Source organism: Leguminivora glycinivorella, chromosome 11, assembly GCF_023078275.1.
Source record: "Leguminivora glycinivorella isolate SPB_JAAS2020 chromosome 11, LegGlyc_1.1, whole genome shotgun sequence".
Classification (NCBI taxonomy): Eukaryota; Metazoa; Arthropoda; class Insecta; order Lepidoptera; family Tortricidae; genus Leguminivora; species Leguminivora glycinivorella.
Genome location: NC_062981.1, coordinates 19,744,974 through 19,767,011, shown reverse-complemented (window position 1 = coordinate 19,767,011; position 22,038 = coordinate 19,744,974). Strand labels below are relative to the sequence as shown.

Here is a 22,038-nt window from a genome sequence, read left to right as displayed (position 1 = left end):
TTTCTGGATGTAACGGTGTCTCAACATAGGCTTGAGGATTATCATCACACGAAATGTGGCAGTTTTGTTTTTTGACGAATCCATTCAAGCAAAAGTGAGCTTCATCGCTAAACAAAATTCGTTTATGAAAATCGACGAAGTCTTTGGAGCAGATCCATGATTTTCAAAATAAATTTTCACAATCTGGAAGCGTTGTCCAAGCGCCTATTTATTCAATCTTGAAATGCCAAACCAAACTAAACACAGACCACTTTACAGTTTACAAAATTACCGCCAATTAAAAAAGTGTTGCCAAATTAAACTTCTATACCTCTAAAAAAAAAACACCCTTTATGATTATATTAAAACTTGTAATTTGTAAATAAAACTCAGAATATAATTTTATTAAAAAAATGTATTTATAACATTAAAATTAGTAACTAAAACATAAATATTCTTTGTATACAATTCACGCAATCATTATTAATTTGTCTTTTAGTAGTGGAAGGAATGAATATAATTTTAAAGTTGTATATAATAATAAAGGTAGAGATTCATAAAATAGATTTTTGATATATTTAATAATAAGCTTTTCTTTTTTTTTAAGTTAGCATATATAAAATATAATAGTATTTTATAAGTTAATAAATATGAGTTTGTACAGTCAACCTAAAGTCACTCAATATTTATGCACAATAATGCATATTCTTCTTCATGCTAAATAATGCATATTTTGATTTTAGTAATAGATTAAGCTGTACATATCGATATCTAATCCAAATCTAATTATTAACCTGTCATTAAAATCAGAATACGCCCGATATTTTTTAAAATAATTACTTTTTTTATTAGTAACTTTGAAGCTGACTTTCCGTATATACACACATATAAGTTAATAAATAGATCACATTCAAATTTCACAGAAAGTATTCACTTAAATCTAAAGTTAGTTTGAGTAGGTAATGTAGATATATGTGTTGAAATGAAAAAGGCATAAATAAATTATACATCAATTTGTACGAACACCAGTAGCATTCTTATGTCAATATGGACGAAACCATCTATTTCAAAATATGATTGAAGTCAAAGAACAGTTGTAAAACAACATAGAACATTTTTTTTTAAATAAATACTTCTCAAATGCTAGCATTTGAGAAGTAACGTCTCTAGCGGACCAAAAGCTCTCCAATCTCAATAAACGACATCATCAAACAGTGCCATCTAGTTGTCAGAGCACAACAACTTTGTACCTTTCAATCAATATTACCTACATAGGCTACATATTTTACATAGCTGTCAAACTAGATACCGAGACAAAGACTCTTTCTAAAGAAATATGTGACTACGCGCCATGTTATGGAATTTCATTAGAACTAATAATATACCTACTGAATTGTCACCGCATACATCAAAATAACAGCGCCCTCTTGACAACAGTCACATATTTTTAGCCATCACAGAAAAACAGATCCAAAATCCACCAGCAGAATCATCAAGGTGCGTTCATCAGTCCAAATGGAATGCAGCTACGTTCATGAGATTTTGCCGATGATCTGCTCCCACGTCTTGATTTTCTTGAGGGCGTCCTTGGCGGCGGACGCCATAAGACCTTCGGAGGACTGGGAAGGCTCGAAGCCGAGGATGAGGGCGGCTTCGGAAAGGTAGCCGACTATCTGAAAATATAGTAAATTCATAGTCAGTCACTATTTTGATAATAAACGCATTCTTATTTTTATTTCTTGCAGGACGCTGATTACTCAATTTTGAATTTAGTTCAGGTAGGCAAGCATGGTCACGCGATAAATGACAAAACATCAGGCCGTCCCTATCGCACTATTTGTAAGTGCGTTAGGGACGGCCTGATGTTTTATCATTTATCGCGCGAACATGCTTATACGCCAGCTTTACGTTACGTGTAACGAAATGGAGAAATTCGAGCAAATCCGATTGACGTTAACGTCAAGTACCCAGGGTTCATATGTGGGAACCTAACCGCAAGTAGGTAAGGATTGACCTGACTCAGGGAATAAACTGATTGTGAATTTTATTGGGATATACTATACTACACTACTCTGGTACCTCGGGTACCTGTACCTACATGCCGAGATTTCTAATCGATTATCACAGCCATAATGTCCTCTTTGATAATGCAGTATCAAGTGAATGTGAAGACTCCTAGTACCTCTTTCAGCCTTGTACGCAGCTCGTCCTTAGAAATGGATTTGGTTTCGAACTTGCGTGTTGTCAGGATCATCAGTGGTGCGTGCAGCTCGTATAGTGTCACACCTAGAACAACAATAATTTCATGTGACGTAAGTAACTAAATGGTAGAGAGAATCTCGTTAAACGATGCAGTGAAAAAGTATTGACGCACGAGAAGTACTTAGGTTACACTTACTAGAGTTTCATTTCCAGATTTGCTAGTGCTTGTGCATGTGTTTTGGCTAATGTGTTAACATATCGTTGTAGACTATAAGAAATTATGTATGCTGTTTGTTTCCCTAATCAATAAAATAAAATAAAAAAAATAAAATGTGGCAAACTCTAACTTGAAACCCATTCCTTACCTCGTAACCGAGAATATCCTGGTTCAATAACATCAAAAGCCTTCATCAGCTCCCGGCAAACTTCGATCTTCCTATGCAGCTCAGGCTCCGGCATTTCATGGATAAGATAACTCGCTGCCTTGCCGTACAGTTGCGACAACGAGTGAAGCGCGGAGAGCCGTAAGTAATGGCCGCCGTGGATTACGTTGCGGTATTTGTGGAGGAAGGTCTCGAAGCCGGGGACGTCGTTGGCGTCGATTTGGTCGAACTCGTCCGTGAGCCTGAAATGTGGGAGTAAAACATTAAGTTCCAGGTTTTGACAGATTAAATATAATTTATAATATTCAATGCGATGGACAGACCAAGTGAGGGCTCTCACCGGGTCACCCTTAAATCTGTACGCGCGGAATGCTACAAATAGAGCAATATGGCGGGAAACCATTAAAAAGGCAGCACAACGACCCCAATGACCACGACTACTCTGACAAGAGTATACGACTAAGAAGAGGATAACAGGAGAGGAACGAGCAGACGAGTCCCCTGATAGTAAATAATTATCTACTGATACCGATGGACTTTTGCAAGCCCCGAGGAGTTGCAAGTGTGTTGCGGAGTTTAAGGGGAGTATAACGTAATCAGTGCGTTATTTTCTAGAAAGATTGAACCGAAAGCGACAGTTAATTTCACAGGGGTTCCCTCTATGTGGCATAACTTTATTTGTCCGAAACGCTTTTGTCATAACAGATTTGGCATAATCGATTTTTGCCGAATGTTAATGTAGCATAAACACTGTTTGGTATAATTCACGATATTTCGAATATTATTTTGTCCGAAAATATATTGGCCTACTATTATTGAGGCCGAGTGTCATTAGGAAGAAATTGGATGAGCATAAATATTTTTATCCGAAACTTATTTCGCATACATTTTTCGTTAAGCAGAAATGCGCTTTTAGGGGAAAATGGTTACACTAGGTTAGAATTGCGAACTCTACAGATACTCACTGCTCGAGAAGAGTGGGTTAGGTTAGGTAAGAGCTGCGACTATTACAGAAAAGCACCGCTAGGGAAAAGTGGGTTAGGTTAGAACTGCGACCACAACTAACACGCACCGCTAGGGAAAAATGGGTTAGGTTAGGTTAGAACTGCGACCTCAACAGAAAAGCACCGCTAGGGAAAGTGGGTTAGGTTAGGTTAGAACTGCGACCACAACAGAAAATTACCGCTAGGAAATAGTGGAATGTGGAAAGGGGAATGTATAATGGTAAGATTCGACCTATACTGATGTTATGCCAAAATAAATTCGACAAAACATTAAATCGGAACACTTAAGTTTATGCACATAAAATTTATGCGTAAAAATGATTCGGAGTACCAAATTTATGTTCAAAGAATATTCGGAAAAATCACAATCTGCCTAAACAGATTATGCTAAACTTGACTATTCCATAGCAGTTTATGCACAAAGCCAATTACGACTAAATCGATTATGCACAATAGAATTATTCATAAAAAAATTATGCCACAACAGGGTGAACCAATTTCACAGGTTAGCTACGCGAAATGATGAGATTCAACCATCTAACCTTTTAAGCAGCAGTTGAACACCAGCCGCGGACATAGTGTAGTTACACCCATCTATACAGCTCCAAGGTGCTTCAGGCTCCAGTGGCACTGTTGGCAGCACTCGTCCAGCACATTTAGGGCATCTGAAGGCGCTCGCGAAGGTCCCGAGCTCGGTAGGGTCAGTACAGCGCCGGCAACAGCAGTCGAAGAACTTGCTGTGTTTGATGTGCTCTCGACGTTTTAGCGTGCCCTGGAAAACGTAGATTGTTAAGATGTGGGTTTCATAGCAGCTACTCAGCGTTTCTATTTCTATTCTCATTGTTTTTCTAAAAAAAAATTGGCCTTATGGTCCGACATTCTTGTCCGCAATGTTGGGATCCTTATCAAACACAGACGAAGGATTAAGGAATTTCAATGCTTCAACAAAGTGTCTGATATCTGACCACAGATCTGTCTCTAGTTATATATCTTCTAGATTGTTTTATTGGCTGCTGTACCTGTAACGTATACGCATAGCACAGCGACAACAAATCCCCTGCTTTATGTGGCACAGCAGCTCGTATGGTAAGCGGTCTATTTGGCTTCGTCTCCGCATCCGTATGAGTGGTACTGGGAGTGCAGTCGTGAGCCAGGAGGTACGCTTGGTCGTAGAGCGCTCGTGCGTTGGCTCCACCCCCACCAACTTCAAAAGCGTTCACCTGGAAACCACAGAGAAATGCTGTCACTTAAAGAATTTGCCCCCTTTCTAAAGATATGCCCAGACAATGATATGCCAGCACCTTTAGCAAAAACGTGAGTTTGTATAAGACAGCTCTTTGTATAAGACAGCTCCATGGTGATCTTGCTTCATCTTCATAACCAACAAAATTCAATTTAAAAAAAAGTCGACATAGTGGACCGATTTCCATTAAACATGACTAATTCAGCTTTCAGCCAAAAAACCGAAATCTAAATTCATCCGTTCGAAAGCTACGATGCCACAGACAGATACGTCAAACATATATAAGCTCATCGTTTTTACGTCGGGGGTTAAAATCAAAAGTAAATCGTCAAACATATAAGTAAATATTATACATGTGTACCAACCTCAAGTATCCCACAGATAGTGTGCACCTCTTCATCATCAAATCCCATTTTCCAAGCTCTCAGCCGGCTCAGCACATGGGTCTCGTTGCTCGGCCAGATGTCAGGTCTTTCCCGTCGGAGAGCGTTATGGGCTTCCATGGCTGACACTGCTGTCCATTTGGACGGGTCAGCTTTTTTTAGTAGTAGACATCTGGAATATTAAGACAGTTTTTAGCATGGTAGTAGGAAGTTCCGCAACTGCGACAGAATTTTATCCGAAAAATGTTAGTCTGAGACAAAAATATTATCCGCCGTCACAATTTACGTCATTATTCACACAAATGTGAAGACCTGGGAGATGGGCCTTTGGGCATCCAGGAAGGCCATCATTGGAAAATATGTACCTAATTTGAAGGTGGTTCGCGATCTTATTTTTACTTTTAGTGAGTGTTTATGCATTTGAAACTTAGTTTTTAACTCCCGACTCAAAAACGACGGGGTGTGTCTGTCTGTCTGTCTGTGTGTGTGTGTCTGTCTGTGGCATCGTAGCTCCCGAACGGATGAACCAATTTAGATTTAGTTTTTTTTGTTTGAAAGCTGAGTTAGTCGGGAGTGTTCTTAGCCATGTTTTATGAAAATCGGTCCCCTATGTCGGGGGTTCTTTCAAAATTTGAATTTTGTGGTTAGGTTATAATTTGTAGGTACTTCAGTTTACCTTAAAGGCATCAACGCGTGGTACGACTCCTTCAATTCCTCCATATTGCTATAGTCTGGCGGGCATTTTTTCAACGCCTCACACTCGTACGTAGAGTGGCCGGTGTACCGTCCTCGGCCGAAGCACGTCTTGCTGCAGAGGGGCCACTTGCAGCCATCACATCTGGAAAAGGTTTACATATGTATAAGTTTAGGTCTACAAAAGGATAACAGAGAGGCAGATCAAAAGGAGATGTTGTAATTGAAGAATAACTTGGGAAATCTTTAATCTTTCTCGGACAGCAAAAACTGCTTTTAAGTTTTTGCGACATGCGACTCGCGCTGCTTTATGATGGCGGGTTTTTAAAAGTTAAACATAACGGCCGCCGCTGCCGACATCACCAGTTTTGAAACGGTATTCGTATGTGGAAACTGCACGATTTAGGTACCTGTTATTTGAAGGTACGGTCACATTAAGAATTGAACTCACTTGTATAAGGCCACGTCTTGGAGCTCGCGGTAGCAGCCGAGGCACACGACAGGACAGCCGGCACATGGACCGACGGCCAACGCGGGGGCTTCCAGGATTATCTCCCCGGCGCGGATGTCGCTACGGGCGACTAAGTACCTGGAATAGGTATATGAACACAATTTACAAAACTTCGAAATAAATTGAAAGAGGAAATAATCACTGAATAATATTTTTTTCAAGTCGAGCTCAGAAATACCGTCCCATGACATCCGAGGGGTAGTATAAACCTACTTTTATAAGTTGGTTCGAAGTAACCGGTAAAGTTAGCCGATGGGACTTCTTCGATCCCTCCAACCCTGATCGATAGGTCTGCCCATCGGACCATTAACAACTGCTTATTGTAGTATATAGACATACCGTCCCATGACCTCGGAGTGTTTGACCTCATAGCACAGGTTAGCCGGTGGGACCTCTTGGACTACTTGAGTCTCTTCGGCTTCAAAGTCGGCCTCAGGAATGTTCTCCTTATTCCGCCCATCGCCTCTCCCACGCTTCTTTTGCTGAAACGAAATAGTAAAATTTTAAGATATCGTCTAATAAAGTAAAGTACCTACTTAAAGTAAAAAAGTAAATTGTCTAGTATCTAAAAAGTACCTTTGTTTTCAATTTTACTCTGACTGACTGTTTATCAACGCAGTGCCGAATAACAAAAGTAGGATCTGTCATTTTAACGTCGGGTTAAATTTAGGTACGAGTAACTATACCGGTACAGTCAACCAATTGGAACCCTAGGCCACTGTAGAACTATGTCATAATGACGTTATAAATCAGATTGTCAGAAATCTCTTACTGCTTGTAATTTTGACATGGTTGTAGAGTGGCCTAGGGTTCCAATTGGTTGACTGTACCTGTCAGTACTCGAAATAAAAAGAAGCGTCTTTAAAAAAAAGATATTTAAAAATGCTGTAAGTGCTGTAAGTTTGGGCTGATCAGGTGATATCTACATTTTTCACAGATAGACGATGTACCTAAGTAGATACTGGTGTCAAGGACAGTCTTCATTGGTATTTTGTCTAGAGTGGCTAAAATGTAAGAATATTAATTTTGCATAAGTAGAACGTACACTACTAAATGACAAAAAGTACGTTATTAAGGGAGTAGTTACTGTTATAAATTACGTTGTTTGAACTAGACACGCTTAGAACTTATCTTGTTGGGTTATTTTTAATTTTACTAGGTTTCTGCTAAAAGAACTAAGACATTCATGTCAAAATAAATCTTAAAACGCAATAAAACGTACTCGTAAAATTTGCTTCCAGTTACTTTGAACATGCAGTTTGAACGAAACGAACATAAATGATTTATAATACAGCGGACAAACATTTCGCCATCTCCCGAAAATAATTCGAATAAAAAGATTGTCAGAGTTAATAAACAAAATGCGGGTTTAAAATTAAGCAACACGTCTCAGTGACACATTCTTGCAGAAAGATATATGTTTCCTTTACGCGGATATCAAAACGGTGACAGTTCTTTATTTATATTAAAATAACCTTTGGTTACTCTCTGCTCTCGAGACAAAAAATAACAGCCAAACAAAAATATGTTATTGTAGATATCTTTAAAATGAAATTAAAGCCACAAATAAACAATATATCGATATCGACCGTTACAAACGTGCATCCGAAAAGATCATACAACATATTATCCACCTAAAACGAGCTTATAATTTTAGCGCAAGATCTTAGAAACAGAATTCAAAATATAAGTTTAATAGGTCATTGATACCTTGTATTAACATAAATATCTTAAAGTGTAATTTAGATGTTAATTGCAGCTGCATTATTATTGCGACATTACTGCTGTGGCGTTCATGCCATCACAGTGCCTATCTCACAATTTCCTGGCAAAAATGAGTGAGTAGTGACCAATTTAATCATTCAATTCAATGTCAAATTTGCAGAAGAAATGCGACGGCGATCGTCACTGATGCCTTCATTCCATTATGAAAACTGACAGACACAGTGACTGTCTCGCTTGCTTCAAGGCCGCCGCAGTAGGGCAGCTACAGTTGCCATCCAAACGTCTCCTTAAAATAACAATCACGCAACGTCACTCGGCAACGCACCACGACAAACGTCACCGTCACTATCACGTCACTTAGCACGATTCGATATTTCAAATTGCCAATTTGCAATGTTGCAAAAAAAAAATAAGATCAATTCGCGCGGCCTAAGGCTGTGTGACGACCTGATGACGTCACGAGTGACACGAAAAACAAAAACAAATGTCAAACTCACTCTGAAGATGCGGCGAAACATCCAAGCGGATCCCGACCAAATGGCAGATCGCAGACATGGAAACTGAAGAGTGACGTGACGTGTATTATGAATGGTAGGCGTTGTCTAGATGTATTCCGAGCGCCACTTGACCGTGCCAATGGTTGCCGTAAAAATCCGTAAATAATACTAGATAAGGTTAAGGTTCCGACTGATTTGCGGAAGTAAGAAAGGTAGAACAGGGAAGAGCCAAAGTTTTAAAAGTAGATTGTTAAAAGCTATGGGGGTCATCATCAAGTCACATGTACTTGATTGCGCGGGTTAATGGAAAATGTTAAAAATCATATTGCTCAATTCTGCAGAAGTCTTTCAAGTAACTCTTAATACCCAGTTGGTACTTGGATTGTCTTGCACTCACTGCAGGAAAATTATATTATAGTCGCGCTTTTATCGCTTATGGCCTTGCCTTCGAATACGAACCTGTGCCTTCGAATAATTATACAGTCGCCTTCAAAGATATCGGAGCAGCCAAAACTCTTATAAATATCGGACTTCTATTGTCACGACGTTAGAGTATGTGTTCCGACATTTGTGAGACCTTTGGCAGCTCCGATATATCTGATGCCGGCTGTATCCCTAGCCAAGTAACAGCTATTTTTATAATAAATTCTCCTAACTACTGTATTAATTTGCACAACTAATGCTCCATTAGTAATACAGTAAATCATAAGTCAACGTCCGAGATTGCAAATGGCCATATGTATTTATAGCTAGCACTTGAAAAATACCGTGTAAATGGACCATTTGGAGATTAGGAAGATCAAGGGCAGAGGGCTTTTAGCGACCAGGAAATAATTTTCGTAGTTTGATTATATATTTAGAATAAGATACATGATGGACTAGAAGCTCCCCTCAGTTTTCGTTCATACGCTGTTTACTAAATCTTCTCAGAAAAACGCTCAGCTACAGATAACAATAAACTATACATATTAGGACGATTGTAAGACTTCGCTTTTTGTACGAAACCAGACTCGACAACTGTTTCGACGGAGCCCCGCTGTGCTGCACGCGCGCTGCTGCGCGCGGCTCCTACTTCTACACTGTTTGCACTTCGGGCATCTATAGGTAAGTACCTAACAAACCTACTAAATGACAAAAAGTACGTTATTAAGGAGTAGTTACTGTTATAATTACGTTGTTTGAACTAGACACGCTTAGAACTTATCTTGTTGGGTTATTCTACCTGGCTAGCCTGGCCCTTACTATCAGTAAGTCTATTGGAGAAAACTCCCAGTGGTTCAACTTGTAAAACTATGCGGTAAGACTAGAGGGAATAGCCATTAAGTAAAGTCTGCGAAAATAAACCAAGTTTACTAAAACAAAGTTCCACCTCCCCCAACCTTTATCCACACATACGCCCTTGTGGTCCCAAGGTGTCGTTTTATTCCCGTCCCGGTAATTATTATTATCACATTATTCTTGGCAGTTGACTAGCATTGTTTAGCTCTTGGAGTTGGTTCAAATTGCCTTAATAATATAGTGGTAGAAATTACGGGAGCAACGAATAATATTAGTTGCAAACGTTGTATTTTGGTACAGTGGGATAAAGTGGGATTACAGTAAAGCTTCTACCATGAATTCACATTTTAGAATACCTACGTTGATACCGTTTACGGACACATTTATGTCACGGAGAGTGGTATTCATTGTATGGAGAAAATTTGGCGTAGGCACTTTAATAAAATGGAACCGAGCGAAGCTCGGTCGCCCAGATATCCATTCTAATATTATAAATGGGAAAGTGTGTGTGTCTGTTTGTTTGTCCGTCTTTCACGGCAAAACGGAGCGACGACGAATTGACGTGATTTTTTAACTGGAGAATTGGAGATAGTTAAAGGGATGGAGAGTGACATAGGCTACTTTTTGTGTCTTTTTAACGCGAGCGAAGCCGCGGGCAAAAACTAGTTATGAATAAACTGACAAATCGGCTAAATAGCAATCGACAAAGTGGGACGTTTTCCCGTGCACACTCACATTTCTTTAACTCTAAACAAACTTTTACAAATAAACACAAAATCATAACACTAGTAAACCTTCGTACAAACAAAAACACTCAACAGATTAATACGGCTTAAATTACCAGTTAACAGAATGCACCTCGTAAGTGTACGGTTATTACAAGTAAACATGTTTTGATATTTTCCTTGGATCATTGGAAATATCTGATGCATCGATTCTTCGTAGATATCAAGTTATTTTGGCAGTTGCGGGTATTCAAGGGTTAAAGTTTATAGCTTCTGGGATATATGATTCAAGATCTGATAATACCTATTGACTATTAGAGTCGGACCAACTTATGTTTGCAACGATCATGCCCCTGTGCAACTGTTGTTTCCTATGAAATTACGACATTTACTTTCTTTTTCCTATTAATATCAGGACTAAGAGTTTTGAATGATTCACGGTTATTTTCATTAGACTTATATTGACCGGGATATAGACCGTGATTACCTTTTTGATTTTTGACGAGCTCCCGATATTTCGACGCAGTTGCATGCATCGTGATCACGGAAAACTGACGAAGGCGGGTGGATGTCAAAGTTGCGTAGACAGTGCGCGATCTACCCTCCTTCACGAAAGGTAATCACGGTCTATATCTCGGTCAATATAAGTCTAATGAAAATCAGGACTATCAAAATCCCTGTCATCATCATCAGGTCTATTACTAACATAATTATTAATAACATAATATATTACTAACAATGCTGCAGATATAACTATCCCCCCCTCACCCCTCTGTACTTATTTTTTTTATGCTAGAGAGTCCATTTATATCTGCAGCGTACAGTTGAGTATTCTGCATGCGCGTAACCTCAGTAGAGGTATGGGACGCTTATGTGTGGCAATGTGAGTACTATTTTCCTGTAATAAATGTATGAAAATAAGCGTTTGAAGATCTGAATCACACTTAATATTTACAGATTCATTTCCACTTCCCTTGTGATTCGAAGAAATTGCGTAAGTTCTGAAATAACTGATGCTCTGTATCTTTGCCCATCAGTTAACGGATATGAGCTGATTTCATTAATTTTCTTCGAATTTTCTATAGACCAATGAGATCTTACATCTTTTTTGAAATGTAGGTTAGTCATAACTCATAAAGTATATTATGGAATATAGGGAGGCCTTTTCTCAGCATGGGGACAGTAACTAAGAGCAAATTGTTTATATGTCATTGTTTTCCTCCAAGATACACACAATCTTTGCACATACTCGTAGCAAAATACATCATAAAAGTCAGACATCCATTGCTTCAGTTGGCAAAGAACATAATAGTTTCATACGAAAATAACCAATGTAATAGAATCTAGTCATCGACAACCATCAATTCGGGTTTATGTGCGCGTATAAAGGGGGTTTTTATGCTTCTCTCGTAAAAATGGCCGGTGATTGATTTAGAATCTTGCGAAATGTTTATGCGTTTAATATGCTAATGTGCTTTGAAGTGCTGATAGTGTTATGTTTTTGCTTGTGCAGTTTTTTTAATGTTTTGTAAATGGATAGACAAAGTACTATAGAAAGGTCAGCGATTGATATATGGCTGCCTCCCTACTCGTATGCCACCTATATTCTACCTAAAAAAAACCTTAAACCTATTTTGGTTCAACTTTCATCATGGATCTAATGTACTCGTATCTATATTTAGTTCGTGAAATAAAAGTGAAACTGTATGGCCCAGCTGTGTTGGCATTCGAGTTGGCTGCACCAACTCCATACGATTCCAACAAGATTCACCTTGGACACGCGTGACTACATGCGAGACAACCGTGTGGCCATTTATAGAATTTCAGGGTGCGTAGACAAGTTGCTAATCGATAACGTTCATAACGTAGTGCAGTCATCTCTCTTTATTGCTCTTCTGTATTGTTTTGTTCGCTAGGGAGTGTTAACAATAGAAACTTTAGCTAGACCGGGTGAATTCCTATCACGAAAGTGATAAGCCGTATGTCGCGAAACATAGTGGTGGTGGTTATCAGGCCTCGTAGCCGAATGACATTTCTCCGACGCCAAACGAAAGCGATACGCCGCTGGCTCTGTCGCGCCAATACGCAAGCGCGATAGAGATAGATATCTACTAGCGCTTCGTTTCGTGAGCGTTTCGTGAGCGATTGTGCCATTCGGCTAGCCACCCAGGCATAAGGTAACGGCGGCTATCAACGCGGGTATCGAAATCGACGTCCATTACCGCCGCATTTGCAAATACGCATTTTATAGGCAAACCGACCAATTTCTTAAAAAAAGTTACTCACACAAAGGAAGCCTGTTTAGTTGACTAACGCACATATAGGCGATAGAGAGTGTGAATGAAAGAAGACGCTCGCTATTTGACAGTTTTTGCCACGGGGCCGCGAGAAGAGGTTGTGTCATACTGACGTGTGACGCTAAACCTAAGTGAACTCCAATCTCATTTAGTAGTTTACGTAATAATTATGGCAAACAGGTGAAAGTTATGCATTTCAAATTATTGTTTATAGTTTTCTACGTGACTTCTGAGTACTTTTTACGTATTGTTTAGCCTGGAAATGTGTTTAAAGTGGAAATTAAAAGACAGCGGTGAAAGGCGCCATTTCGTGAGTAGATTCTATTACTGTGGTATACCACGGTAATAGTTAAAGTAGTGATATTAGTTCTTTTTGCTTTATTTTAAGTATATGTGATCAGTTATATAATGTCTTACAGTTGTTTCAATTTTGATCTATTCACGTTATCAAAGAACTATTTACGCGGTATGAAAATTATTCAACAAAACCTTAATTTTTAGCAAAAACTTCATGACTGATTTCGTAGTTTCTATGAAAACCGTTAATTTGTCAATTTTTTTAAACATTGACATAAAGTCTGATGCTTACTTACCAGTTATGTAAACTTGGTTTTAATATAAGGTTGCAATATTTTATTTTGATTTGTAATGAAAATACATCTGTATGACTTTGTTTTTATGGGTCGGAATTAGATTTTATAATACTCCAATTTATGCCTATTACCGATGGTACGATCAGATAACCCTCGGTAATAGAATATATAAGAATCTATTACCGATCCATGCAATATTTGTTTGGGTCGGTAATGGGTTCCTATAGAAGTATCTATTACCGAGCGACATATTAGTCTTGTATCAAAATATGACATTTAGTGTACCGTAAGTACAGATTTCTTAGGTGAAACTGAGTCTTCTGTGGGTATTCATAAAGGAGGATAGTATAGGTATATGTATTTGTCATAATTTGTATATTCAACCGTCGGTATTAAGCTCCGAATTTTGAGATGGGTTTCTATTTACCGATGGCAGAAAAACACTGTCATTCATACCCTCGGTAATGAAATCTCAATTCGCGTTAATAGAACTGCAACCTGTTCATTACCACGGTAATAGAAAATTTAGGTATGTTGGCTTCAAAAATCATTTTATGACATATAATAAACTAAAATGATCCTAAAACTCTTCAAAACTAATAGTTCAATAAATACTCTTCCATAAAAAAAATATTTGTGGTCGTTAATGAGCTTTGATACCCTTAATTTTTTGGTATCTTTTGAAATCTGCCTTAATACCACGTTAATAGGCGCCATTACCTTATATCTATCCTGCCATACTAAACAAATTACAAAAGGGATGCCGACTTTCATCCACCAATAGATGTGTACAGCTACCAAAAACCTCTCATTTATGATGTAACGTTAGTCTCTTACTACCTAATACCTAATGATAATGACCTACCTCTGTCAACTCGGTAAGGTTAGTGTCTCTGTGAGCATGGTGACCAAACTGTCCAATGATCATATAATGATGCATTGATTCAATCTCAAAAAAAATGTCATAACATCTCATGGACCAATTAACAAAACATTTTCTAAATATCTACAGGCAATTCTTTAGGCACTTTGCAGAGAGAAAGAGACAGCTTATCACGTTATGGTGGAATGCAATGGGGTAGTAATATAGTTATTAATCTCCGAAGGATCTCCCCGAAGTCCTATAGGTTGAACATCAGAAGTGGGATGAGATTCTTTGAGAAGATAGGCCGGTTTCAACTTCACGCAAAGTAGGAGCCAGTAGGCGGTAACCTGCCCGTGCTTCAAGGGGCACGTTACACTGGTTCCTTCGAGTCCATAACTCGTCAATGATGTATACACACGTGACCAAGATATACCGTTGACAGATAGTCGGCGTCGCGCAGTAAAGGGCAACGAAGTGACAAGTCGTCACTCGTCACGTCAGTGCGACGATGATGACTTAACGACTTTCGTGCGTTGATAAATCTTAAGGCCTCTGTACACCTCGCCGATAATTGCATGCGATTTGGGACATTTGAACCGATTAAAGTCATTGCATCATTTGCATCTATGTAGGCTCACCCAGAAACGGACATAACCGTCGGTTATCATTGTTAATCAGATATTCTTTTGAAGATTTACTGATTTACTTTAATTTTTGGTCAGACTGTAGTCTGACCAAAAATTAGAAAGTGGCAACATTGTAGTGTGATCCCCTTCAAATCACTTGAGAAAACGGGATGAACTACGATGTTGCCACTTTTCAATTTCTCCTCTTTTTGGTCAGACTGTACAGCGGTCTCTTGAGTTTTTAGGTAATAATCTATTTTAATACAAACTTACTTTGTTGACGCCACGACCCAAAGTGAGTCTTGGCCTCCTACACAAGAGCACGCCACTTTACGCGGCCCAGAGTGACCTTCCGTCAGCCATCGTTGCCGCCGAGTTCTCGGAGATCTGCCTCCACTCTATCTACCCAACGATATTTAGGATGGCCCGCAGGACGGCGTCCAGTTAGTTAGACAGCCCAGATAGGGCCTCTTGACTGCTAATTAATACAAAACCTCACTAAACCACCATCTTACCATTTAACATTAATTTCATCTGTAATAACTCACATTAAGGTAAATTTTAGAATAATCGATGCAATATAATGTGTTGTGGAGGTGTTACATTGGTAAGTAATTGGCAAGATTTTCTGGCAATGCACTCATGCAAGTGCAGTTTACGTCAATACGCGTTTTTTGACGTCTATTTACGTCGGCGACATCTTCGTTTCGTTTCGTTTCTTAGAATGCAACACGTGTTTATTCAGTGCAGCTGTGTCAGAGCGTGTCACGTCACAGCCAGAATTGTATACAAACTAGCTTTTGCCCGTGGCTTCGCCCGTGTTAAAGTCGAAAAATGCGGAATGCTCGATACAAAATTCCACCCCCATTTTCGGGAAGTGGGGGATCAGGAAGAGACAAATAGTAGGTAGCCTATGTCAATTTCCAATATCTCCATCCCTTCAACTAAGTATCTGCACTTAAAAAATCACGTCATTTCGTCGCTCCGTTATTCCGTGAAAGAGGGACAAACAAACAGACACACACGTACAGACACACACACATTTATAATATTAGTATGGATTCAAATGTGCAAGATGTGGGAAATGTTGGAAAATTCACGGAAATCTGTGGAATCTTCGTAACTGGATTACAATGAACTACATTCTTTCAGATTATCAAAGAATAGTCTGTCAGATTTTCAAAGAATATTCCTTCTTGTTTAAATACCTTAGAAAGGTCTTTAGACTCTTTAGTGATACCTAATGCAATTAAGTTTTATTTAAACGGCACATAATTGTAAGCAACATTGTATAGTCTAATAGTAATTTTATCCTAAATTATTGAATTATAAAAGAAAGATGTAGACCGACTTACAAAAGATTCATGTTCATTTTCTGTATCAAAACGTTGTCAATTAGTGTGTCGAGCGAGTTTATATTCGCATTACGAAGTAAAATACGGCGGCTTGTCAAAACGCACCATTACGACCGGAAACATTTGGAAAAACTACGGTTTCAAGATACATTAGAGTGATTTTTCAACGCATTATGAGTTCTAGACAGGCAGTGTGTCTGGCTAAGTTCGATGAAAATAGTTGTTAAACTAAATAGTCCTAGCGAGTTTTTTTTTTATCAGCACGTCGGTGGCAAACAAGCATACGGTCCGCCTGATGGAAAGCGGCCACCGTAGCCTATGGACGCCTGCAACTCAAGGGGTGTGACATGCGCGTAGCCAATCCATTAGAAACTGTACAAGTTTTAAGGAGGGTTCGGGTTGCCGACGACTCAAAGGACAATAGACGGAACAAATTAGTTCCGTAGGTCTTTCCGCCGCCACACTGCACCCTCGTTGAGCTCTGGCAGCCTAAACTCACCGACAGGAACACAACACTATGAGTAGGGTCGTGCATGATTAGTTCATGCTTCTCTTTTCTACTGCCCAGTCCAACTAGGACATCATATCAAACCCAGTCAGGGATTTCACAAACGCAAAACGATCATCATATGACGTTTTACTTCTACCCCAGCTGATTAGTACATGCTTCTAATATCCTCGGCACGATATCAATCAAGTTTGGCAAGGTTGTGGCGCGCGCCAAATGGCGACGAATCCGGGCGAGCCGCGCGTGTTTTGTTTGCATGGTTGGCTACGGTTGGCAACGGTGCAACGTTGGTGGCAAATGCGGTGGTGAGAGGTTGAGTTGTGTTCAGTGATAAAAACACTGTGCTGCAGATGGGAACTACTGGAATGTCAGCCTGCTCCGATCAGCACTTACAGTCTGGCAAAAAGAGGAGAAATTAAAAAGTGGCAACATCGTCAGACTGTAAAAGTGCTGATCAGTGCAAACCCTTTAGCACAACTTGGCGAACAGAGCAGACCCTTTAGCACAACTTGAAGTCGCGCTGATGTATGGACTCGCGCGCGACAAGGCAAGTTGTGCTAAAGGGGCAGGTTTACATTTCAGTCTTAGTTATATTTGTATTCTTAACCTTATTGTGACCGGGCCATAAGGGCGAGCAATAAATCATTGCGTTGGTGTAGATAGATACATTTTTTGTTTTCCTTTTGAATCTTCTTACGAAGGCAGTTTATCGCGATTGCTCCGTGCCAAAGTGGGACCTACTGGTGTACTGGTTCAATTCAATTCTAAATATTCTTTATTCAAATAGGCTCACACCACAAAATGGAGTCAGTCACCTTTCCTTTAATTTACGACTTCTATTTCAGTTTATAGACATCGAACGTTCGTCCTAATTATGTCCGTAGCCGTCAGATAGCAATTAGGGGCGCGCGTCACAAGACGACGCGCTGACAGTGATGGGCGCCGCGCGGGCGCGTAGCCAGGGAGCCCAGGGAACTTCAGTTGTCAGGGGCCTTTACATCTTTCCTTTTACAGGAAACTTTCTATCAGTTATAGGAACGTGGTTCAATAGTTCAATAGGTAGTTCTTTATTTGCATACCATATAATTTTTACAAGTGGGCAAGTGAACTATAAATGAATCGGCTTTGTTTGTGACACTTTTTTTCATTAAGTAATATTTTACTATTTAAGATCAAATTATTACCTTCTTCTTGTGAGACTTCTTATTCATCTCGCCGTCAAAAAATCTGAAACAAACGAAGTAAGAATAAAAACGACATCAAAGTTACGTCATTATAATCGCTAACAGCTGTTGCTATTGTACCAGCTGGATTTAAAAACAGAGTTATAAATCAAACAGTAGAGCACAAGTAGTATACAGCACGGAAACAAACGTTTATTGTTGCTTGACTTTAACGATTTCTTCAGGCATGTATGATTTTCTGTAAAAAATAATTTTAAATCAAGCCCCTTTTGCAGCCCAAATGCAGTTGCTTGTTATTCGATATAGTTGGCACTTGTTGAATGGAAATTGTCTCTGAGACAGCATGTCTTATGTCTTATCTACAAAGAAAATCGTCAAAGTGTTGGTGTTTCATTCATATTTTTGTCAGAATGCAAATAAAACGACTTTTTTCTTGTGTTTTGCAAAATGTACGTCTAAAGGTATCTTGGCAGTCTTGGCTCAAATTAAAGTCGCGAAAATCAAATTTTCGATGGGAACCTCGCCCTTATATTTTAAATAAATTTTTGACTGTTATGGGTCGTTGATGATTCCACCAACGAAAGGCACGACTCAGCCATACGTTTTTAAAATTTGCCGCCTTTTTTAGTGCCAAGATTTGGCCGACCGTCTATATTTTAGATGGAAGTACTCTAGATCTCTAGTTTAGAGCCGTATAGTGCCGTCTGTAGGCCTAGCACATGATGGCCGCGGGAGTATGTCGCCGCGAGATAGATCACACGTCTTCTTCTAACTGTATTAATGACATAAGGACGGGTAGTCTATCTCGCGGCGACATACTCTCGCGGCAATCATGTGCTAGGCCTACTGGGTCCGGTTTCATCGCGAGTGTCTGTCACTCGAACCTCGAACCACAGAAGTAGGCAAGTTTTTCGTGACAGAAAGTTTCACGCAAGCAAGCAAACAAAATTAATTTACGTCCACTTCTATGTAAATCCTGCATTCTTTATCAAAAGTTCTAACAATTGAAAAACAGCCGTGGAATGTGGTTTTAATTGGACATGACAGACGGACGAAAATACGGCATCGGCTGTTCGTTGCGAAATATCGTGTCGGATAATCTGGGAATCATGACTTGAGGAATTTTGAGTTGAATACGATAAAATGTGAAGATTATTGTCATTAGGACAACTCTTAACTTATTGCATCTACTTGGCAAGTGAGGGAATGTGCATTATGCATAACATACTTTTTATTTTTATTTTATTTTATTCATAAGGCACACAAAACAGACAACATTCAATACATTATTATAGCAGCTACAAGTTACAGGTTTAAAATAAGAATGCCGTCGAAAATATGTACCTACACAGCAAGAAAAAATATAAATGAGTATTAAAACCTATCCTAAAATTACAAATTACACTACGGACGAGACTCTGGAATAGGCAGAGAAGACTGTCTGGTTTTTTGAAGTCTTTGGTAACACGAAGGATAAAACCGAGCATTTGGTTGCCTTTCTTAGTCATGTACTCATACATTATAAAGTTATGACTATGAAATACTATGCATAGTGGTGTCAACTCTCTGAGCCTAGAGTTGGCGTTGGTGCTAGTTTAGACAGATTCTAATTTAGTAATTTCTTATGATGTTAAACTACTTATGTTTTCTATGTTTGAAAAACAATTAGATAATGGCAAACACTTTTGATCAGTATTTGTTGCGATATTCCAAGGGAGGTATACTAGAGACACCTCTACTTTTGACACGATGTTTTATTTTTATTCGATTGGCACTGTATCTCTGGACTTACATTCGCCTTCAGCAATATACTAAAGTGTTTCCTTATTTTTTTAACTTTTCGTTTACATATCGCAAATCAACACTGAAATATTTATAATATTAAACCCATTACACAGCCAATGTGTTCCGCTTTTCCGTCCACGTTTCAACAAAAACAATAAAATGTTTATTTTTCGTGATCGCCGCCTCGCCTGCCAAACGTTCGTGAAATACGATGATTGTTTTGACGTTTAAACCTTCGTTTTATTTGTAAAATTGGCGTTTGTTTAATATCCTTGGCTTTAAAATCAACAAAACGAGTAAAAGCTGGCGTGTGTTACAATTTTTTTTAACACGTATTTTAAGCCAGTGACGAAATATGGAGTCATAACTTTGACGAGTCGGATTAAGGTTTTATAACTTTTTAGGTTATGATCTTATTTTAATACGACCTAGAAGACGATAAGATAGCTGATGTCAAGAGGTGCATGCAATCATCATCATCAGCCTATCGCAGTCCACTGCTGGACATAAGCCTTTCCAATTTCACGCCACCGTGTTCGATTTTCGGCTGTTCGCATCCCGCTCCGGCCAGCCATCCTGGGCAAATCGTCACTCCACCTTGCCTGAGGGTATCCTACACTCTAAGTCCTAAATACACTACTCTTCCCGAGACGCGGTGTCCACTAAAGAACACATTTATCCTAACGGTTGTCAGTAACGGTGCATGCAAGTTGACGTGAAATTCCAAATTCACCAAGCAAACGATAATGATGGTCGTATCAAAATCAACCAAAAACACTTCTTCGCCCTGAAGCTCTTAATTACGCAACTACAAGGTTTGAGTAGATCAATCAAAAGAAAAGTCTAGTTCGTTTATTGATTTAATATCAACTCTTGCGGGTGATTCCAAAACGCTCACAAGATGCTTAAGTACAATACCTATTCTAAAAATTAACAATGTCACGTAACCTTACTTCGTTGTCTATCAATAGATTAATATTATTTACAGTTATGGTTATACGACATATAATTGAATAGATAACCTAGTAATTGAACCGAATATCGTCTGGCATTAAACTAAAGAACCATCAATCAGGTCAGCAGCTAACGTCGGTATAAATCAAACAGACAGACGAATAAGTTCGTATTAGATGCGCCGTAAAACGTTCAGGCGGAGTATTCCTAAAACCTCATAAGTCTCAGGCCAATTTTTACGATTTTGAATTTGGAACTTTTACAATAACTTAACTCCATCTTAACTCAAGGTTAGTGGGCTGTCATCTGTCAAATTCCATATAAAATTCTCTATTTTAGTTGGTGCAAGTGGCCCTAAGGGTCACTTTTATATGGAATTTGTCAGATGAATACCCACTATTTCGTATGGAATTTGACACATGACAGCCCGCTAACCCTTTTTTTTTACGAGGGGAAATGCTTTACGCATACTATCCCAGGCGCAGGGACCGGCCTGGGTTGGTTATGTGGGACTCCCATGATAATGAGACCCATGTTTTACCCACTAAAACCCCTCGATTGCCGCCTCAGGGCTATAGGACGAGGTCGCAGGCACGTTTCGACACTCCTTCGCAACAGCCTAGCGGGCTGAGCCCTGACCCTGAGTTAAGTGGTTGGTATAAGTGCAGTCGACTTGCAGTCGGTATAAGGGCAACTTGCACCAACGAAAATGTAGGGTTAACCCACCATTTTATATGGAATTTGACAGATGACAGCCCACTAACCTTGAGTTAAGTGGTTGGTGCAAGTGGGCCTAAGTGTAAGGACTGAGTGGACGCTCGATGCGGAGCGTTTGGCGGGGCGTGCAGAGCGGGCGAGCGTGCGTACAGTCTATGCAGCATCGACGCAGGACACATGTATGAGCTTCAATTGTTTGACATGTACGCCGCACGCCCCGCCCCGCTGATTGATGCGAGCGTGCACTTATATCAAAGACATATCGTCACTACTTTTAAAAAAACTGTATGGGATGCATATAGACTTACTGCGTTTTAACTTTGAGGAGCAGCGTGAGATACGAGATTTTTTAAAAGTAGTGACGATATATAACTCCGTACAGACAGATAAAGTCTAAGAAAAAAGCGTACCTCAGTACTATACAGACAAAGATACGGTGGCCTAGATGGCATTACACCTTTGGAGTACGCTCAGCTAGATGGCGCTAATATTAATATTTGACATTTTAACACATATCAAGCTAAAAATATG

The 22,038-nt window shown here is 39.3% G+C and overlaps 1 protein-coding gene across 2 annotated transcripts in view; it reads right to left on the bottom strand.

Annotated features, from left to right (window-relative positions):
• Positions 1-1,146: 1,146 nt before the first annotated feature.
• LOC125231258 (SET domain-containing protein SmydA-8) overlaps positions 1,147-22,038 on the bottom strand; it is a 32,324-nt gene continuing 11,432 nt past the window's right edge. Inside the window, exons 2-11 of one of the 2 annotated variants that reach the window (XM_048136649.1) lie at positions 18,052-18,094; positions 6,738-6,880; positions 6,339-6,476; positions 5,871-6,032; positions 5,177-5,366; positions 4,588-4,788; positions 4,111-4,340; positions 2,547-2,806; positions 2,162-2,265; positions 1,147-1,652 (exon numbers count right to left, since the gene is read on the bottom strand). In XM_048136649.1, the coding sequence (XP_047992606.1) occupies positions 1,512-1,652; positions 2,162-2,265; positions 2,547-2,806; positions 4,111-4,340; positions 4,588-4,788; positions 5,177-5,366; positions 5,871-6,032; positions 6,339-6,476; positions 6,738-6,880; positions 18,052-18,078 (1,596 nt within the window). In that variant the 5' untranslated portion in view covers positions 18,079-18,094 and the 3' untranslated portion in view covers positions 1,147-1,511. Of the gene's footprint in view, positions 1,653-2,161; positions 2,266-2,546; positions 2,807-4,110; positions 4,341-4,587; positions 4,789-5,176; positions 5,367-5,870; positions 6,033-6,338; positions 6,477-6,737; positions 6,881-8,620; positions 8,660-18,051; positions 18,095-22,038 lie in introns of those variants that run through there. The other variant, XM_048136650.1, reaches the window with a different exon arrangement.